Raw genomic sequence first — 22,624 nt, forward strand, 5'->3', positions numbered from 1 at the left:
AATCTATGTTCTCTTTCTAAAACTGGATGGTCCATATATAACTACAGATTTCTAGGCTATATGTCTATGTGCTTTATTGCATTATCCTAATTACTGTTATCTAATAAATTAAATGTTTAGAATAGTTATGAGTTAATAAAAATATCAAAGTGGAGGTCCCTGGTTTGAATTCCTGACAAGTCATTTAACTATGATCAGCAACAGTCCATTCATGTGAGGGAGGCACCAACCAATGACCAGTAGTATAGTATAGTACATGCATCACCCTGAGATTAGTTCGAATAGCCAAAAACAAAAGCTAATCGATTGTTTAAAATTTAATGATTCCTTGACCATATAAATTATGATTAATTTTTTATTTTTTTTATTTTTTTATTTTTTTTTTAAAAAAAGTACACGTAGTTCATAGTTGTAAGGCAATTAAGCAAAGGACACTTCGATTAGGGTGCACACCAGCAATCTCTCTTAACGATCGAGGTGATCATCTTTTCTGCCTTTCTTCTTGGCCCGTGCAGGTTCCATGATGATATGGCGATGATTGACAGTTGCCCCGACAACAAGTCGAAAGGCATAAAAGCTGCTCCATATTTTAATATCCCTCTCATCTCCATCTCCATCTCTTCTCCATCTCTGGCCTCCAAAAGCCATTGGATTCCATCTACCTCTTTGCTCACATGAAAGGTTCTCTACGTGGTCTTGGCCAATGAGAAGTACTGCTTACTGCTAAGATGCTGACGTGGTGATATAAATAAATATATATGTACATATTCCTTTGCTTTCTCTTCTTGGAAGCTTGAGCTCCACGCGAGCGTGCCGTGGATGCTCTCGATTGGTCGGGGTGCATGAGACCCTCACGTGCGTGTCGGCGGATGGGGAGTCGACACTTGTCTCCTCTCCGCTAGTAAAAGCTTTGGCTTCAGGCGAAAAGGATCTTCCACGAACGAGGGGTGGCTAAGTCCAAGAAAGATGGGGGGGTTAGAGGCTCAGAATTGGTGCTCTTGAGAGACGAGAGAGAGAGAGAGAGAGTTCTAGGAAGATGAGGTCATGGCCAAAATAGGAAAAATATAATAGACATGTCATCATCCATAGACTTGGTAGTGGTGGCCAATGGATGATAACACTGAATGAATGATATTTGTACCAACTGGCGGTTGCCAAAGAGTGTCTTGGATGTCACGGTATACCTACCATGCATATAGTTTTATCTTTCAATGTTGAATCTGGAATACTCAAACTGCATGACTGTAATTAATATATTGTAGCTTTGAAAATTATGAAACGGAAGAATGAATGATTTCAATGCATGCTTGCTTCGTCAATTACCTTCTCTTTTATATATGTCTAAAATTTGATCCAAAGCCTAAGATCATGCCACACCAAAAGGCTGGCCTCTGCCTCTGTATACACGCGAGAGAAAGAGAGAGAGAGAGAGAGAGAGAGAGAGTTCAATATTTTAAAAGGGCATGAGCTCTTTTATCAACAGGAAGGCTTTTAATAAAACAAGCTCACTTTAAAAAAATAATTTGTATTTCAAGCATAAATTGTACTATGGTTAATGATCTTAAGATAGATCCGTAAATTGTGTCAATCCGATTAAGGCCCGAATAAGACCATTCAACGAATCTAATAATTACATGGTAATAAATTAGTCAAGATACATTAAAATAAAATATGAAAGAATCGACTTGATTTGCCCACTAGTTTGAATGACTCGACTCGACTCAATAATGATTCCTACTAGATCGATCACCCTAGTAAACACAACTTCATATATCCCGATAAATAGTAAGACCTATTTTGCATGTAGAATAGGTTTAAAATAAGATTAGTGATTCCTATTTGTTATTATCAAATTAGGTGATTTATTTTAAGAATAATTATTCATATGTTTACTAGTATTTTAGAGTAAAAATATAATAATTACCCTAATGTGATATAAATGAAGACAAAATGTATTTTATTTTCTTATGAAATTATGAAAAACACTCTTTGATTTCATATAAATAAATTAATATAATAGATATCAAGAGTAAATTAGTAATTAACATAAGATGTAATTTTAATAAATAGTATTTTAATTTTAAATATAGTTATAATAATATTTAGCTGTTATTCTAAAATAAAAAATTATGTTCTACAATAAAAAGAATATTTCTAAAGTGAATGAAGGATAAGATGTCGACATACTAAAGTGTGTGTTATAATAATACATACATATATGAAAGCTAATAAATCATTAATTACAATGGAAGAGACATTTTTGTGACTCCTAACTTGTGCATGTAATCATGCTGATACCATGAAGCATTATACTCAAAAAATATTCCCCACATAAACACATATTTATATGCATGCAAGCATACATATGGAACTAGGAGATGATACCTTTTTATATAAAAAGAGAGAGAGACTAGGTGATTATACTGATTACAATATGCATACAGTTGCCTGACAATTAAGTTAAAACTATAAAGCTAGTGATGTGGAGTTTATCAAAAGTAAGACACAAAGGGTCATGAATCCTTCTATTTTCCAGGGATGTACTAGTTCTTCTTGCCATCTTAGGGAATTTTCCGAATGAGAGTGTATTGACAAACGACTTGTATACTTTTACCCCTAAAAAAAACGACTTGCATACTTACCCCCATTGCTTTTAAATAGATGGCCATCTGTATATATTATCTAATAAGCTATATATATCTGTCCATCTCTAAAAGAATTATCGATATGAGAAACTTATTTGACAAAATCATAGAGAATAATATTATATTAAGACGTGATTAGGTGCTTACCAACTATTTCTTAAAACTAATATATGACCTTTGATAAATTTAATACTATAATAACCATTTTAAAATGGTGACCAGCTCAGTTTGAGTATGCTCCCTGAGACATAAAAATATTCTGGACCACATGAGGGAGGAAAAAGGAGCACCCTAATTAAAAAACAAAATAACTATTCTATCTCTATATTGTTAAATAATTAGTTGATTCGATTAAAAGTTTTTACTATCAGATAATAATGAGCTAATAATACATATCATGTCTTTAACAAACCTCTAAAAAAATTTAACTTTATACTATGTTAAAACTATGCATAATTTTCTCTAGTCATATTCTCTAAAGCTAGATAATTGAACTACTTTTATATTTTGGAGAACCAATCTTTGATACTAATCAGGATCGAATTCCTATTATATTTTTCTAAACTATTAATATTTGTTTATGTTTGTACTCTCTTCTCATTAATTATTGAAATGTTATAGCTTTCAACCCATCATCCTTCCATGTTAGAGAAGCATTGCTTCTCAACTATAAATTTAAGGAATGAGTGGTAATTCTGATATGAAAGAGATTTTATCAAAGTTAGAGAATATGTATTCATTTGTTCTCTAAAATTAAGATAGAAGATGATTTAGACAACGAGGGGCAAATTGGTCATTACAGTAAACCGTAAGGTAGCTCGATGCCCAATGTGGGAAATTAAAAAAGTGCGAAATCCCATACGTAGCTACGCGTCAGCGATCGATACGGTAGGCGGCGGGCTGAAAGCACCGAGAAATGATACAATCGACGAGGGAAAACGTGGCTCTGCACCACTATCCACAGCGAGGGAGAGGGGGAGAGAGGGAGAGAGAGAGAGAGAGAGGAGAGAGAGAGGAGAGAGAGAGAGAGAATTAGAAATAGAAAGTTGAAATCCTCCTATTGGTAAATCCCGTACACCCCTTTCTAATATAAATATAATATTGGATTGTGGAGGAGCCGCTGATCTAAAAAAGGAAGCCAAATAGGAATCCCAAGTCCCAGTCGTTTCCCTTCCGGCCCTCTCCTGGGAAGAAAGAACGAAAGAAAGAAAGAAGGTTAGGTTTCCTTTTTAGATCTGTCCCTTAACTTTCTACTCCTCCTTGTTGATCGAGTTATTTTTCTATATTTGTAGTTGAAGATTTGATTCAACTCATTTGCTGGGGAACGATGGGGAGGGGAAAGATTGTTATCAGGAGGATCGATAACTCGACGAGTAGGCAGGTGACCTTCTCGAAGAGGAGGAATGGGTTGCTGAAGAAGGCTAGAGAGCTTGCCATCCTTTGTGATGCCGAGGTCGGCCTCATGATCTTTTCCAGCACTGGTCGTCTCTATGATTTCACCAGCACCAGGTTCTTCTTCTTCTTCTTCTTCTTCTTCTTCTTCTCTCTCTCTCTCTCTAGATGTTATGATGTGATTTATTTAGGTCAAGGATTTGGTTCTTTCAAGGTAATTAAAAGGTTTGAGCTTGGGAAAGTTAGTTGATGCTTAGTTCATGCATCTTTCTGAATTAAACTTAACTCGTGAAGCTACTGTTTGTGATTTGGATTTTCTTTTGGGCTTCTTTTTCTTTCTTTCTTTCTTTCTTTTGTTTCTTTTACTGCTCTCAGACATCGAGGTATGTATTGTGAAAAGGGTTTGATTTGAAGAGGATACTGCGTTGCTGTTATGACGAAGACAACGTATATCTTGGAGATTTTTGTTGTTGGTTTTGTTTTTTTTAAATAAGATAATATGGAACAAATCTTGGCTTTGTCTCTTCTATTGTATTTTCCTGGTCTTTAACATCTAAACCATCTAAATATGATACTGGAGCTCATGATTAAGCATGAGTTAGGGGAAATAGTACGTGTTTAGTTAGAGTGTTAGGTAAAAAAGAAAAAGAAAAAGAATACATAAAAGGACCTAGTGGACTAGATTAGATCTACATATTTCTAACAGCAAGATTAATCTTTCACAGTTCCGTCGACATGAAGATATCTTTTGTCGTGTGGTAGGTCACTGCGAGAAATGAAGTTGCTATTCATTATAAACTAGAAATTAAAACAGTGTAAAGTTATCGTCGACTAAACCCGTGCATTGACGACTATTGGATTTGTTGACAATTTATGAGGTTGCTAGCTTTCAGTATTCAAAGATGACGAGAGTTCTTTTGATTTATATATCGATAGAGACAACAAATGGAGTTCTTTTGATTCTTTTTGTCTTCATCTCCTCTCATGTCAGATAATAAATACTATACAAGGCTCTCTCAGTGTTTGTGGTTTATTATCTCCTACATTTGAATGAATACTCCAACTCTGATAATTTAAGAGATTGACTTATGTTTAATTTATTGGCAGCATGAGATCTGTGATAGAACGATACAACAAGGCAAAGGCGGAGCACCAGCTGAACATGAATGCTACTTCAGAGGTCAAGGTACTATATGGTCAAATATATCTTGTGATATCGATAACCGAGCTTATAACCGTAGGAAGTAGCTCAGGGCGCCATTTCCGTACCATTACTACAGTCAAAATACTTGTAACATCAAAAAGTACTTAGCTCTAGTGACACAAAGCATGTGAAGAAATATAAAAACCCTAAAGAAAGAGCTGCAACCAACACCACTACACTAAATATACATAGCGTTATCTAAAATCGTACTATGTCTACGGGCACACAGGAGAATATTCTACTATCAAGAGTATGAGATGTAAGGACGAGTGATCTCACTTTTGTACTATCATAGACATACAACTATGGTTAGTAAAATAATCAGAGTCTGCTCAAGTTCGGCTCATTAAGACAAGATCAAGCTCGACTCGAATGAAATTGATTCAAGCTTGATCGAGGAATCATGCTCAAAATTATTTTTGAGTTGAGTTTGATTTTGAATAGGTTTGATCAACTTAGGCTTGATAAGACTCACAATATTAACATTATACTATATAAAGTCTCATAAATTCCTATAGTTATTACTCTAAGGTTAGAATGGTTAGAAATTGGAACTAATATGGAGATATAGATTTATGTTTTATTGAACCGGGGCTTATTTTAAGCTTGATCAGGCTTAATTTAGGCTTAAATCAATTTAAGCTTGAAATTGCTTATTAATCAGCTCAATTAAGCTTGAGTTTGGCTCAAGATTGAAATTGCCTCGTATTGAAATTATTTCAATTTAGGCTTGATCCTAATTATTGGCCCAAAAGTATTTTCAATTTAAGCTTGATCAGAATTCGACTTAATCAAACTCGACTCTGTTGTATTCTTATATACAATATCCCTAAAGGAATGCTTACAATCTCTTAACCAAATTTGCTTTCGGAGTTTCGTAGTCACCACCTACAACTGAAGCTTAATTGGGGATCCTGGACTAGCAAGAAAACCTGGAGAGAACATCTAAAATCTCTCTTCTCAACACCAATAAGAGAATAAAAAAGAAACCGTCTCTTGCCTATCAACCCTATTATACATTTGGGTTACTTACGCGCACTTACATAGATTTTCACTTAACCCAAGCCAGATGTGTTAAGTGTCCAAACCAATATAAATAACTCCATGACTTTATTGAACCAACATAAAAGATTACTTCGTCAGATGGTGTATTTGATATCACAAACTCAATAATCTCCACCTTGATAGTAAATTCACTATCTCCGTGCCACCAACAATCTTTATCCTTGCTCACCTTGAAACCTAGATAAATAAGGTGCCATTAACCTTCTCTTCCTATAAAGGCTTCATAAGCACCCGTAACCCTTTCAATGAGAGTCAACGTCTTCGTATGTTGTCATAGCTCTGTTGTTGTATGAATCTCTACTACTATTGCATTCCCAATAGCTTATATAAATTTCATACCTGGATAGTTCTCATGTCGACCATTGCATTTTTTGATATCTTCAAACTCCACATTGCTAGGTGATCTCCTTGAAGTATCAACTCATTCTCTTGCATAACCTACACCATTCAAACTCTCTTTAGTTGTCTTTTTTTCGGAGTTTATTCACTAGTGCAGACTACCAGCCATGGTGTTCATGCAAAGCAAATCTTCCTCAGTGCAAATTAGATTTATGACTAACTGATACAAATTTGTAACAATATGCACAACAAAGGAATGGCTTAATCCTCGTCGTTCATATCCACTTAACCATAGGAGAACTTGGAGTCTTATTTTATCTTAAAAAAGAACAACCTTCTCTTTAAGAAGACTCGGTTGGTAACCCTTGACATTTGGTACATGCTCTCTAGCTTTACCCATATATTGAAGACTATCTTCTCCCTAATGACTTCAAGGAGAACCTCCTCCGCTAAACATGAACGAATGCTAGACAATGCCTTCATATCTATTATATCCAATTCTTCTATAGTCATCTTCTACGCTATATTTCCTCTATTAGACATAGCCTTGTGTTGACTTTGTAGCACTAGTAGACCTTATTCTTCTCATCAATTTTCTTCATCTTAAATTGACCTTTTGCCTTAAAAAGTATTTCATATCAGTATTGGAACCAAAATACTTATAACATCAAAGTACTTAGCTCTTGTAACACCCACCGCCAAGATGGGTGTTACGCAAGTATGTGAAGAAATATGAAACCCTAAGAGTAAAAACTACAAAGATAATAACTACACGACTTACGCATGGTTCATCTGAAATCGGCATGTGTCTACAGGCTCGAAGAAAAAATATCACACCATCTATCATATACAAATAGAGAGATCGCAGTTCTCTATTATCACTAATATACAATATTTCGATAGAAATATTTCTTGTTTGATCCTCCCTTAAACAAATTCACTTTTAGTACCCTAGTCATCAATCGTTGAACTAGTAAGAAGACCTAGAGAGCAAATTCCCAATCCTCTCTTCTCTACGCTAAGAAGAGAGAACAAGAGAGAAACCCTCTCTCGCCTACTAACCCTGCCATACATTTGGGAGGGCAACTGAAAGAGGAGTGTGACTAAGGGAATGAGAGAAAGAAAACAGGTTCTTATATCTACCTCTCACTTAACCCAAACCACACGAGTTAAGTGAATCTAAAATAACATAACTTACTCCATTAATTTATTAAAATAAACTGAATAAGTACTTGGTTTTGTTTGAATGGTAAATTTAATATAAGAAACCCAATAATAATATAAGAAACCCAATAATAACTAGTAAGTTTTTATATTGTCTAAATGTTCCTTATCACATGGCATGATACCAAGTCTTGACAAATTGCTGATTGTCGTACTACTGCCTCAGCTGCTGAATAAAGTTAGTCGAGTCTGCCCGATGCTCTTATAAGTATGACATCAGTACTTAGTTCTCTTTTTTTTCATTTTGACTGTGAAAGTAGCTTGCTATATGGTTTGACTCATGGATAGATATTGATAGAAGATATTTCACATAGAAATCGAGAGGACATACCATATGAAATGACATGTACCAATGTGCATATTTTTATCTCTGACATATCATCTATCAGCATCTGAATATATGTTGGAGTACATTAGGAATTTACGAGGTTCTCTTTTTATCGGTCAAGTCAAGAAGCAATTGAATCGAATGAACTTCATATGTTGCCAATCTGTTCATTAGAACTTGCGGTGTTGAAATTCATGTGCTTTTGCTCAAGTATTTTTGGGGGTAAAAATGAAAAAAAAAAAATGGAGCAGGACGAAGAAGAAGGATACTACTGTTACTCTTTGAATGGTCATATGACAAAGCTAACTGATAAGGATGTTAATTTTAGCTAACTGATAAGGATGTTAATTTCCCGTCTTCCACTTAAGCGTTTCCATCAAGTGAGGAAAAATGACACCTTTCTATGTTTCTACGTCTACATACCTTCTTTGTATGGTCAACTTGTACACAGGATAGAATTCATCATTTTCAGCTTTTAGTTCTCATGTTCTTGCGAACCGTTCGAGTTGATTCTTTCTGACTTTCTCCTGAAGAAGATAGGCTGTAATAGTCTGACACAGATCTAGCAAAGATGTAGGTGAGGAGAATATTCCATTGCTATTGGCCTAATATGAAAACGGCTCAACATTATATCTTGGAAAGGGACACAACTTGGTTAGGGTTCGTTTATACGAGGAAAACAATGCTGTCCATAGAGAATTAGAGATGGCGTGAAAGAATCACTTCACTTCTCCACAGCTTCTGGAGTTTTGCAATGAGTGTCTACCTTTTGATTTTGTTAAACCTGTTCATTTTGCCACACAAAAAGAAACTCCTTTAAACCAAAAGGACTTTAAACTCTCGTTTCTGGAAAGGGCTCTCATTGCCCTTTCCTCCTTTTCCTGTATTGATTGATCAACCATAAAATTCCAACAAAACAACATAGCTTGGAATGCTGTATATTGATACAAGACCAATATGTTGCATGTCTCCTGGCAAACAACCGACATCTCGTGCACTCTAAATCATAGCTGATGTCTAGCGATAGATATACCGGGTTTTAGACCATATACTTCTTAGCAAACATCTAGATTTTGGGCTGTGTTTAGAAGTGCAATAGCAGACAATTTATTCCTTTGACTATCGAATCTCAAGGGCTATCATAGAAGTGGAATAGGCGGGGTTAATTTATCCACAATCAATTCCTTTCGCTGTTAAACCTCAAGGATATAAAAGATAAATTACTGAATAAAAGTTACTATTTATGTTACTATTTATTCTAGGACAAGGGAGAAAAAGGTTTTTGGTTTAGAATTGCCCACAGCCCCTTTGTCTCCTATTCCAAACTGAGCCTCAGGGTTTTGTGTCTCATTGTCAGCTCAGACAATCCTAGAAATCTTGAAACAGTTGCCTTACGGCCATAAGGTTCATCTATCAAGTTGAGATTCACATACGATTTCTGAAGAAATAGTGCTAAGCAATAGGTATAGGACTCTAAAAGATATAGTAGTCTTTCATCCCTCCGTAATAATCTCTATACTCTAGTTAATCAATATTACTAGCATCATTAAAGAGATGCCAGTGGTACCTTCCATTTCATCGAAGAGTAGGGTGTGTTGTTTGTTAGAAGCATATAACTGGCTACACTTCTACATAACGCATAAGTTGCAATTCTCATTGGACAACCATTCAAATCGATGTCATGGATAAAATCGTGACGTCGCATGGACCAACAGATCCTGTTTATTTGAACTGCATATTTACCTGAGATAATTAACTTTAATATTATGGATTTAGAAAAGGCCTATTATTCTTATAAAACTATAACTATTATGTCATAATACACTGAAAGTGAAAATAACAGATAGATCTACAATCAAAGGTTCAACAAAAACCTGATCAAGAATAAAAAGCAGACTCTAAAGTTCAAGCTAAATCAAACAGTATGCTCACATATTCATCTGCAACAAAAATAAAAGGTACCAAAATCTACTTTGTTCTAATGAGAATATTGACTCAAGACACAAATTGAAGATAGCAGTGGGGCGAGCACCAGGAGCATTCCCAGTACATTATGTACCCGTCTAGATGAATGTGACCCAACTTCATATAAGAACCTGTTTAGCAAAACTTCTGAAGCAACTCAGACTAGGTTAATCATTCAATTCATCGAGTCAGTACATGCAAAAATTAAAGGGGCTAAATTCAAAGAAATGATCACATATAATCACTTCATAATGAAGTAATCCACCAATAGAAAAGAAGTCCAATTTATGAGGACAGGCATGTGATAGAAGTCAATTTAGAGCATGGGATTCATATAATGAAAGCTTAGTATTCAAGTGAATTAATACAACAATGTAAATAATAAAAATACTAGAGCTTAGTATTTGCAATTTATTGCCTCAATCGAAGTATGTTATAGTCAACAGGAGTGTTTTCTTCTCTTCACATACACACACACACACCATAGATCAAACTTCAATATTGTCACAAAATTTTGTATTTACATTGCGCCTACATATTACTCACTCCACCCGATCCGTGCACGGCCATCACCTAGCCGAACGGAGCCAGCCAAGAGCAACTCTTAGTGCTCTCAGCCTCTCCTTAACTTACCTGGCTTCTTCAGCCCCTGGCCACCTTTCTCCTCACTTTCCACGTGGTTAGGGTTTATAAATATTATCAGTCCTTGAACTATTGAAGTAGTTTATTTAACAAAATGAGGAGTCAAGTCATACTTAGGGTAGATAAAACACTGACATGTCATAAATTTTAGATTGATTAGAAGCAATAGTTATGTCATATTTATAGACCAGTCTCAACATCATATTAGATTACATGGAGTCTTGAGTATAAATCAGGTGCATATTCTTCTCATTCTGTCTGTCCTATGCTCCTACCATCTCTCAAATCCTGCAATGAAAACAAATTCCATCTAGCATTCCTCGTGTTTCCAAAACTAAGTAGGTCTCTAAACAAATCACTTCTAGAAACAGGTTGATCATAATCCTAGTGAAAAAAGGATACAATAAGACCAACAGAAACAACCATTCGGTGAATCAAATAGAGAACTCGGAGTTAAAGAACTGCTATGCTGCTGACAGTGCATGAATCTTGACATTGGCCTGTAGATGAAGAACTTCATCAATTGTTGAGTTTTGTCCAAGAAGCAATTGAGTAAAATTAATTTCTGAATCTGAAACACTGCATCTTGGGATCCTATCTATTGACTCATCCAATTGGAGTTTTAGCCTACTTTCTTGTAGGTGGCTTTTATGGATTTAACTTTTGAGGATCATAATTTGCTTGGCATTAAAAGATCTCGAACTTTGGTTTGCCACCATTATTTTTGCTTTGATTTATTAAACATTCTTGGTGTAAGTCGACAAATATTTATAGGCTTTAAGAATACTTACATAAAGAAATACAAGCCAAGTGCAGTTACTAAGAAATATTTTAGATTTAGTTCACATCTAAATGGTAAGAAGTGCGGAATATATTACACTGATTCTTATAGTGAAGAAAAGGAGCTTGAAGTCAACATTTCTAAGTATTGCCATAATCTGATATGTAATGCAACAATCGCAGTCAGTTTAATTTTTAAAAAGGTTCCTTGGTCATATTATATAAGATGAGGCCATGTACAAACTCAAATTCTAGATATTTTAAATGTCTATCAAAAAGTTGATTATGTACGAGGAGTATGAGAATCATACATTTATCTTTTTTCCCTCCTTCAATTAACCTTTCATTTGTCTTGCTTTTTATCAATTAAAACTACCTACCTGAACTTTTACCTGTCAGCTGTGCAATAACTCCAACAATATCAACTTAGTACATAAAAACACCCGTTACAAGAGAAAGGTTCTCCTGTCAATGGAGTCAGCAAAAAATCAAGCCGATGAATCAAACATGAAAAGATGTGTATCATGAATTAGCTGCCATCTGTAAACATATAAACAATATGTTGCAAAGGTTTGTTCTTATAGAGGTAGCATTACTATGATCGAAGCACACAGCCCATTTAACAAGAAAACAGGAAAAAACTAAGATCCTTAATAATAAAAGTATTATAAAAGTATTATAAAAGTTGTAAGGACAGAAAAAGAAAGAACAGATGACATGCTGACGAAAGAGTTACCTAAGCTTTATAAAGGCACTTTTATGAGAATTATTTCTAAGAATCAGTCCGAAGTTTAGAAGAAATAAGAAACATGTCCCACTTCATGTTTACTAAGTTAGCCTTGTTTAATGCAGAATTGCAGATAATCACAAAATTAACACTAACCCTTGTTGCAACCCTTGTGACAGAAAAGCTGTTTTCTCCATCTATCCTCAAATTAATTGTGTATCTATCCTACTTGATCTGCCTACCTTCATTAGTCTGAAATCTAGATGACTTATTCACAGTTTAATGTTCCGTCTTAAGTTAATTCAAAATTATTTTAACCACAAGATTCACATCAGAACTCAAGAATGGCCATGCCATAGGCACAACATGTGTCACGGCACTTGTTTGGCCGTGTCGCGAGAGAGAGAGAGAGAGAGAAAAAGATGAGGGAGACTGCTCACCTTCACTTTTCGCCGCTCGTTGTTGACGACCTCGCCGTCATCGCTCTTCGCCATCTCATCATCGTCCAAGCTAAAGGCACTCTCATCGGCGCCCTAGCTTAAGTTTTTGTCCAAACCCAACAACCTGACCCATTTGCCCTTCTTCCTCCTCAAGCTAGAGGTTCGATGCGAGTGATGCCTCCATCTTGGATGCCGACGAGATGGCGAAGAGCGAGGACGACGAGGTAGTCGAAGAGCGGCGACAACGAGGTCGGCAAAGTGCAGCGATGACGACGTCAACAAAGTGCGGCAACGATGAGGTCGACGGGAGGAGAGGTGTCGTGCAGCGCTCCTCGTGCCATATGCCGGTACGCTGCCGGCACGGCTATCGTTGCTAGAACTATTATGAAGCTGAAACTAACAAACCTATGTTTATAAACTTACAATATTTCTTTAATATTTCTAGTCTACTTTTCCCTTTGGAAATGCTGTGTGTAAAGAAACGTATTCTATTTGTTAATCCATTTAGTTCAATTCCATCAGCTGACTAGTCTACTATATAAGTATATATGTCTATTTGATGTTCATACCAATTCAATAAGGGCCTTGGGTCAAGCACAGCACTAGGATGCATATTGGTGCCGACCAACTTATTTTGATCCAATTGGGAAAGTTGTCTCAATTTGGAATATTTGTTGGCCTCTAATTTGGGTTCTAATAACTATTATATCATACACACTTCACATAGAGTGAATAAGATTTATTTCCAAATAGGATGCGTCATTATAGCCTATTAACTATTAAAAGCACCTAAAGTCCCAAATAGGTGTTCCGATTTCTGAAGTTCCTGCAACAAGATCACACCATTTTATGCATGAAAGTGAAGAAGAGACGTGGTTTCATATGAACTGCATCGATATATTAGGTGAGACCTAGATTTGTAACCTTTGCAGAAACTACTCTAGTAAAAATTTCCTGCTTTCCTAAACACTGTACTGTAGAAAAATATCAGTTTTCACTTTTCAAGTCTCTATTTCCTCTAATTGTCCCACTACTCAATTATAAAATATTTTCCTAGCAGCAAAACATTAAACTTTAATGTGATCAGATTTGTTTTGTTGGATCTGGGTTTTAATTGACAATTGACATGATCAGTTTATACATAGACCTTAACAGATAGTACATATGACTGACTTTCTTGTCTCTTATTTTATTAAATCACTACTTTGAACTTGTTTTCAACCTTATGTTCAATTATAATTAGCAAACTTTTGGACTTTTAAGGTATATCTGTAGGCCTCTATCTTAAGCAGCAAGGGATGGAACAAAGAAGACTTTCTCCATATTGCAGAATTTCATAATTTAAATCTTTAAATGTCTTTTCAAGCACCCTCAAAATAGCCTACTTTAGGATGCAAGAAGTACAATAAAGAACCACAACATAATATTTTTGTTAGAATACAGAGCCACCCACAGGTCAATATATCAGAGACTAAGCAAATAGCTACCTAATGCTACAGAGTAATATGTAACAAACTAATTTTAATAAGGTGAAGAAAACAAAAGATCAGAAACAAACTGACTTCTAATTTATTATCACATAATTTCTTATGTGTAACAACTTCTAACCGTAGTCTTAATACTGTAGTCCTATAAAATCCTCTCTTTTTTAAGTACTTGCATGTAAACTCTATTTAGTTTGCATTTGGCAACACATTTTTATTTCTCTAAGGTGACTTCATTCATGTTCAGATGATCAAAAGTTATAACTATTTCTTTATGTTACCACTAGTTCTGGCAAAGGGAGGCAGCAAGCTTGAGGCAGCAACTGCATAACTTGCAAGAAAATCACCGGTATGATCATCACTTGAGCCTACAAGAAATTCAAATAACATTAGTCTGCTAAACATTCAGTGCAGAAATAAGTAATGAGGCAACACAGTTATGGAAAATTTCACAACCACTAATTTCATGACAGCATGAAATTAGAGGCAAGAATCCTGAATAACAACCAACAACTGATCGTATTCCTACTTCAAAAGTAAAATATAATCTGATTCAAAGTTTTATAAACTCAGAAAAAGTTTATCCTAATTCACATAGCTCCTCAAGAGTTTTCTTTTTTGAAAGTGAGAATCATGCTTATGATAATACTTGCAATTGACCAACAAATTGCAAAGCTTCGTGCATGTCATGGAACCTCAAGGCGCTCACTAGATAAATTATCTGCCTTGTGAGATAAAATAAGAACATATCAAGCAATAAGAAATATCATGCGCGACATGAGTAATATTGTAAAATATCAGCTGCATTCATCACTCAAAATATTGTCCTACAAGCTTAAGATATTTTCATATGTTTGTTTCCTAATTGATTAATATTCAATAACATAAACTGCCAATTTTTATAGCTGTATAGTATATTGTTTCCCGTTCAATTTATGGGGTATGCAGTCCTCCTGTAAGACACCAGAAATGTTCATCGACACCCTAACCTGTTCTGCTTTCTTCCTACTGAACAGCTGAAAAAAAGGAAGGATATACAATATTTCTTAATAGCTCTTGCATGCCTAGATTTACTAAAATTTCACTCAGTTCAAAAATTATAGAGACTAACTGCAGGATTTGTCTTAAATGTGTTTATAGTTTTTTTTTAAAAAAAAAAACCTCAGTCAAGAGCTTTTTGCAAGACTAGAATGCTACTTCATAAAAGTCAGACAGCATTCATTAACACCTACACCGCATATACCAACCAAGGTAGAAGTGTAATAGATCACTTCATAAGGACATAATATGACACTTCTTTGACAATCCTGGCAGGCAGTTGATGGGAGAAGAGCTTTCTGGCCTAAATGTGAAGGATCTTCAGAATTTAGAGAACCAGCTAGAAATGAGTCTACGTGGTGTGCGAATGAAGAAGGTTCTATTACACTTTAGCTCAATTCTGCCACTGTGTTTTAGAAAGATTACTGATGCAGTTGAATTTCAATTGCAGGACAAAATTTTGATCGATGAAATTCAAGAATTAAATCAGAAGGTTCCTCAACTTATTTTATCCCCATCTCTTATTTGAAGTCATAGGTTTGATGCATGTGAGTTGCCTAATTATGTTTGGTTTCATCACAGGGAAGCCTTATTCACCAAGAGAACATGGAACTCTACAAGAAGTTAAACATTGTTCGTCAAGAAAACATGGAATTATATAAAAAGGTAATTGATCAAACTCAAACATATTTCAAACCTAACAGAAAAGTTAGCAAACAAATAAAATTAAAAAAAATTATAATGTGAAATCATAGTTGAACACAAGTTAACCGATGAATTCTGGATGTCAGATCTATGAAACAAGAGATGTAAATGAATTCCAGAGAGGTTCAGTTATCCCAGGCAATTTTAGCATCCCAAATGATGCAAATGTTCCTGTTCATCTGGAACTAAGCCAGCCACAACAACAAATAGATGGGGTGCAATCAGGAGTTCCCAAACTAGGGTAACTTTCTTTCTGAACTTCAAAAATTGTATTGACTTTCAGTTTACGAGTTAGATAATAAAATACTCATAAACATGCAGCAGACTTCAATTGCACTGAGAAGACACATGAATGAAGGATGGCTCTCTATGAACTTCCATTGATATTATTTTAAGGGCTAGGTATGCTACTAGTAGAAACATTTTCTGTATAAGATATGAATAACCGCAAGACACATTACTGTGCAAAGATAATATGTTGCAATAAAACAGCGAAGATTATGCAATATATTTCAATTTAGTATTTTCAGATAAATTACATTTGCTAATACAAATGACCACATGGAAAAAGATTGCTGATTAACTCACTAAGGCCATAACCAGAAATTTGTATGATCACATCCAAGCCATGAAAAAGGAAGGATTAGTTCTTAGGCTTTAATAAAAGGCAACCAAATAATAGAGATCTTACTAGTAATATCATAACAATTTGTCATGAGTTAGAAATCATCTGTGAGATGCATTTCAAGATGTTAATACATGCGCCCTGGATAAGTATTTCAATCACAAACAAGCAAAGAATTTGTCATTTGTAATATGCTGAAATATGCATAGGAGTCGGCCAAAAAATATAACATCATTTTCCATGAGGGATTACATTTTATGGAAGAACATCAGAGTCTGGGAGGGTCCTATACTAATTTGGCAATTAGATTTTGCAGTTGCCTCAGTGGTCGCCCAACATGTCTTGAGATTAGCATGTCCATCAGCACTAAAGCAATAGACCACACAATCACATATCCATCCGTCAATCTCATATTCTCATGGTGACTAAATATAATTTATTAGTGCTCTAGACATATTCGACCTTCTTTATATTTCTTAGGCATATGAAAAGAAGTGGTGATAGAAATTTCTTGCAAAATTTAGAACCATTTTCCTTGCTACCCACATAAAACACAAAACATCCTCCCGGAAGTAGAGCCAGCTTAATGTAGAGTCAGCCATTAGGCAGATAGAAGAAGAGTCACAAGAGAAATTGAGAGGATAAGAAAATCTTTTGAATAAGAATACATGTTTACAACTCAAGGACCCTTACGATCAATTGAGATCTCCATTATGTTCTCCATTATGTAATTGGACAGGAATATGGAGAGATTCTTTTAAACTTAAATTTCTAATATTTGTTGTACCTTGGAGTACACTTAAAAAGGTAGATATAAACTTCAAAGTTCAAATCATAATGAAACCACAAATAATCCGGAAAAGACTTGCACTTTAAATAAGGCAAATACTTATCCCATGTAAAACCTCAAGAAATAGTCAGAAAAGGAAGAGGCATCAGCACCCAATAAGCATCTGAAGTTTTAGTCACTATATGACGACTGATGCAAATTAAGACAATTAATCTTCTGCAATGAATGGCTTTAAAAAAGCAAGGAACATGACAAACATGTCAGACTAAAAGGAAGATGCAGGGCTAATTGTTGATTGTAGTGGCAGATAGGCAAGATATGGTTTAGGTAGCAAAGCTGATAGACATGTAACTAGGACCTAAAATGTACAAGAATTCATAGCATGTACATCTTTACACAAACTCTAGACAACCATGTAAATAACTGTTACATTGCACAGGCTATGAATTCTCATTATTTGGAGAAATGTGTTATGCTTTTAATTTTAAATCAGTTCCACCATCTAAGAATGCCAATTGCGTATCAGTTTGAGAACAAAAATAGGTGGATAATATCTTGCTCATCAGATCAAGCCACAGGATATAGGAAATCAGATCAAATTTATCAAGTTACATGCGTTGGGATAAGTGTAATGATTAGCATCAACTGTGTAACCATTACACTATCATTCATTATTTGAAAGGACAACACGACAGATGACAATAGTAGGCCTAACATTGTTCCTCCATCTTGGTCAAAACATTGTTCCACCATCTAGAGTCTCCACCGCCGGCTCCATGAAGAGGGGGAGATGGAGACTACATAATGTGCCACTCATGCCGTCATTGTCACCATCGCCCTTGATGCCGCTCTTGCCGTCCATCTCATTGATCTGCTACTTAAGTTAAATTCGCTTTATGGATCCTTTTCATTTCGATCCGTTTAGACTTCATATTCTTCCAATGCTAGGACACGAGTGAAGGCGAAAGGGACAGAGGAACAACGAAGAGGGCAATGGTGACGGTAGTGATAGCCTCCACCATTAATTGCCTCTACAAGCCTATTCACAACTATCCGTATGAGGCGAAAGAAGCACTGCCATGAGCAGCCCTCAATTTGTACTTCATCATTCTGTAGTATTTCAATTATTTTAAAATAGTTTTGTAATGGTAAAATGGTAAAGTGGTAGTGAATATAGAAGGCACATCAACATAAAACTTATCAAAAAGCTTCTTTAGTATACGCTAATTGATAATACACTAGTAACAAGTTCAATTTCTTCGTCCAACTCTTCCTCTGCCTCTTCTCCCATTTCACTGGTCAACTCCCCTCTTCAATCCTAGTTCTGCAGATGTCGTCAAACTGCAATATCATAAGTATCTAAATTACAATTCAATGCCCTAAAATAAATGCTAATTTGCAGGTTCCATGTATATGATCCGCACATCAAATTGATCCTTCTTGGACCTATTTGTCAAAACTTTACAAGTCTCCACAGAATCATGCTTATCTCATACTCTAGGACTTTTTGTTTAAGTGAACTTAATTGATTCCCTAAACTAATGGGTGATCTTGATAGCCAATTTTTTAAATATCATTATTCATATGAAAGCATCAGAATAATTTTATCATATGAGATGCTCTCTTCGCACCTGGATCTTCAATCTATTCACATTGTGATCCAATTATTCTTGCTATTTGGAGACCTATTCGCTACGCAAGCCCTTGAATAACATGAAAGCAAAAAATGTTGCTTCTATCTTTAGTAGAACAGGAAAAGATAAGTCACAAAACATGTCTTCTTAGTTCATCAGGAACAGCAACACTTGGAATAAGAAAATGAAAGGTTGACCCCTAGAAATTACTGGGTTTATACTTTATGTGCACTATAATAATGAGAATGCTAGCATAAAGAAATAAAAAGTTTAAATAAAGTAGACAACGAAGTACAACAATATTGGCAATAGAAAGCAACACAATGGGAAGTCAAATGGTAACTCATAAAAGAACGTCCAACATACTATTTAGGACAGCATACTTATCGAATTATTCTCATATATCAGAAAAAATGGTTGTATGTATAATACCTCATTATTACATATTTAGGCTTCAAAAAAGATCTAACTTGCGAATTTCTTGCAAGACATGCAGTTGCCACCTCGAGCTTGCTGCCACCACATGCAACAACTAGTAAACACAATTCAAAAGTCAGCTCATGCAGGATATAATGCCTACAGTATTATGCTCAGTATGTTTACGAAAAGAAAAGGGTTAAGCCATTTTTTATACAATTCAAAAGTTAGCTCGTGCAGGATGATATAATGCCCACAGTTTTATGTTCAGTATGTTTACGAAAAGAAAAGGGTTAAGCCATTTTTTATACGATTCAAAAGTCAGATCATGCAGGATATACTGCCTACAATTTTATGCTCAGTATGTTTATGAAAAGAAAAGGGTTAAGCTATTTTTTTTATACAATTCAAAAGTCAGCTCATGCAGGATATAAAGCCTACAGTTTTATGCTCAGTATGTTTACGAAAAGACAAGGGTTAAGCCATTTTTTACATGAATATTCCATCACTTCAAAGAAAAAAAAATGCTATACAAAGCAGCTTAAAACATTAACACACATAATAGATATTTTATGAAAATTAGCAACTCCTTATATATGAAATCGTTACTTTGGGTTTCAAATTATCATATGAAGGCAAAAAGAATAAAGTTATCTATCATGCAATTCACTCTCTCAATCAGGCCCCCTATCATTTTGTTTGGAATGCATTAATCTTACACATAACTCTTACAGCAGTTTCTGACAATATGTAGATGCATTGTGTAAGAAAAAGATGGAGAAATTTATTTAGCATGATAAAATATCGGAAGGATGAATGGAGCAACTCTTAGTTATAAACTGAGAAAGGACAGTTCATGCGCATGTAATCTGAAGGATAAAATCTGGCTTCCAACCAAGGTACTTACAATAAAGAAAAGAAATTCACAGTACAAAATTTGCCAAAGAGTTACTACAGGATATAATTTTTTTAAATTTGCTGGGTTAGACTATGCTTGACTTGGGTCATGTTCAGCGTTGGTAAATCGCTATAACCACAGATAGAGAGAAACAAGATATAACAGCAAAACATAAGATAAAACAAAGTGAGCGCTCACCTAAAATCCTATATTCATATCGCAACAGCCCATCACAACTCCACACATAATTCAAAAGTCTAGCAGATCATATAAGGTATTGATCAGCAATTACTGGCACTAAAATAAAAAAAAACTCGCCTTTAATAACTATTAGTTTCAACATCAACAATATCTGTTCTAGGAGATCTCCATATATATCTCCAAAACAACACCTAACATTTGTCAAAACTGGCATAAAGGAAATAAGGTTTGAGACAGACTTTGGTCCGAGCGATCAAAGTTCTTGAAGCTGGTTGCCTTCATGCCAACCATACACCTCCACTAGTAAAATCTAGCCTAATCCGGAAGAAGACATACAAAGACTACATAATCTATGAAGTGTTACTCAGTAAACATCTACAATACAAACATCTGAACAATAATGTAAAATCTTTCGGAGAAATATGAAGCCAAATAAAAACAAACCGCATCCCAAAAGAAGAACAATTGGAATAAAAAAAGGCATAAAAAATGCACATTAAACAAGAAAAGAAGTTGTTTCGATATAAACCTAAAACTGATGGAGAATGCGGTAATAATTCTAAACCAAGAAACCATAATCAACCAAACTAACAGATGATGAAAGATACACAATGGCTGAATTCTTGATGAGTAATAAAGTTTTCTTACCTGAAATCGCCTCGCGTGTCCTGCCGCCGACTCAGAACGTACAAGAAACAAATCATACCCACAATAAGAAACGATCAAGCAAAGAAAAGTACGCAAGATCGCGTGGTACGTGGCTAATCTCACGTCAATAAAGAAGGAAAACGATTGACAGATCGAAAGCAAGAAAAAAGAACGGAAAGTAACAAAGGATTCAAGCCGGATCTGATCTAAGAAACACGGACGACGAGAGAATTCTAATATCGACTTCTAAATTGCAACAGAGAGAGAGAGAGAGAGAGAGAGAGAGCATAAGAACAGTAGAACACAAAATATCTTGGATTGAATAGTTCCAAGAGGAATTAAAAAATGGCGAAGAGGAGAGGTTGATCTCCACCCACGTCTCCAACCTAATTTTAAATTCCTCGAGGTTCCAAAAGAAGAAGGGCCGATAAAAAGAATTGGGAACCCTTTTCTATAACCGCGAGCAGCGGTATGATGTACGAAAGGACTAGTTTAAAGTAGTTTTAACATGTACTACACCGGGCGACGGGGGACACGTTCGCTTTATCGGGAAGAATAAGTTAACTCTTGTTGAATACGTGTCGGTGAGGCGGTCGTGATGGTGATGAGCGGTGGATGATTCCCCTCGGTTGGACGTTTCCTTCTCGATTGCTATCCTGACCCGCGGTACACCGTACACAGAGGAAGTGAAGTAGGGTTTGCTGGTCCCCCTCCGGCCCTCCCAACTCTTTTTTTTTTTTGGATTTTCTTTTTGAATTTCTTCTTTTAAAAAAAAAAAAAGAGAGAGAGAAGGTCTATACTGCCCTCCCTACCAACTGTAGTGGCTCGTGATGAATGTAACGGTTAATTAACTCCCACTTGGAAGGAAGGTGTCTCAGGTAAGCTCGTGGGAATCTTCGCAGGTGAAGGTTGATGGTATTGGATGGCCACTTGGGGCAAAGATAAAGCTATCAAAATTATCTCGTACCATATAATTTGTCCTTTAATCCATGTGGGTTGTGGGTTTTTTTTTTTTTTAGATCTCTTTAATTATCTCACTATCTGAGTCTATTTCAAGCACGAGCGACTTTGAACGACTTGATAAAAAAGATTTAAACATATTTCAAGTCAAGCTTAATTCAAAGCTCGGACAAATTTGACTTTAATCAAATTTGAATTAAATCTTAAATGATCTACATTTAATAATATTAAACTAGACATATAACCAAATTAAAATGTATTTATTATTTATATATATATATATATATGTATGTTAATAAATTTTAATCGAGTTTTATTAAGTTGAGCTTAACTGAACTAGTTTGTGATAAAATTTGGATTAAAATTAATTTTGAGCCTAATCTGATTAATCATGCTCGACTCTTTTCAAATAATAAAAGACGAGCTTGAGCATGTTTGATTATTTTGACAGCTCTAATTACTTTTTAGCTTGA

General features: G+C 35.2%; 1 protein-coding gene and 1 long non-coding RNA gene across 4 annotated transcripts; one reads left to right on the forward strand and one right to left on the reverse strand.

Annotated features, from left to right (window-relative positions):
- The first annotated feature begins 3,668 nt into the window (after window positions 1–3,668).
- On the forward strand, window positions 3,669–18,733 carry LOC140778627 (MADS-box transcription factor 23-like). 3 transcript variants are annotated; one of them, XM_073123435.1, is made up of 9 exons: window positions 3,669–3,860; window positions 3,938–4,154; window positions 5,145–5,223; window positions 14,523–14,584; window positions 15,550–15,649; window positions 15,725–15,766; window positions 15,856–15,939; window positions 16,065–16,219; window positions 16,300–18,733. In XM_073123435.1, the coding sequence occupies exons 2-9, from the start codon at window positions 3,973–3,975 to the stop codon at window positions 16,316–16,318; spliced, it is 723 nt and encodes a 240-aa protein (XP_072979536.1). In that variant the 5' UTR covers window positions 3,669–3,860; window positions 3,938–3,972; the 3' UTR covers window positions 16,319–18,733. The 3 variants fall into 3 exon arrangements, with proteins under 3 accessions (XP_072979536.1, XP_072979534.1, XP_072979535.1); XM_073123433.1 differs by having other exon boundaries at window positions 15,550–15,766; XM_073123434.1 differs by having other exon boundaries at window positions 15,550–15,766; window positions 16,303–18,733.
- On the reverse strand, window positions 10,941–21,601 carry LOC140778628 (uncharacterized). Its single transcript, XR_012107216.1, has 3 exons — window positions 21,192–21,601; window positions 19,460–19,559; window positions 10,941–14,603 (listed from the first exon to the last, which is right to left on the reverse strand). It is a non-coding gene; the product is annotated as an uncharacterized lncRNA (long non-coding RNA).
- Window positions 21,602–22,624: the final 1,023 nt, after the last annotated feature.

This window comes from Typha angustifolia, chromosome 15 (genome assembly GCF_048772165.1).
Source record: "Typha angustifolia cultivar Huaian chromosome 15, ASM4877216v1, whole genome shotgun sequence".
Classification (NCBI taxonomy): domain Eukaryota; kingdom Viridiplantae; phylum Streptophyta; class Magnoliopsida; order Poales; family Typhaceae; genus Typha; species Typha angustifolia.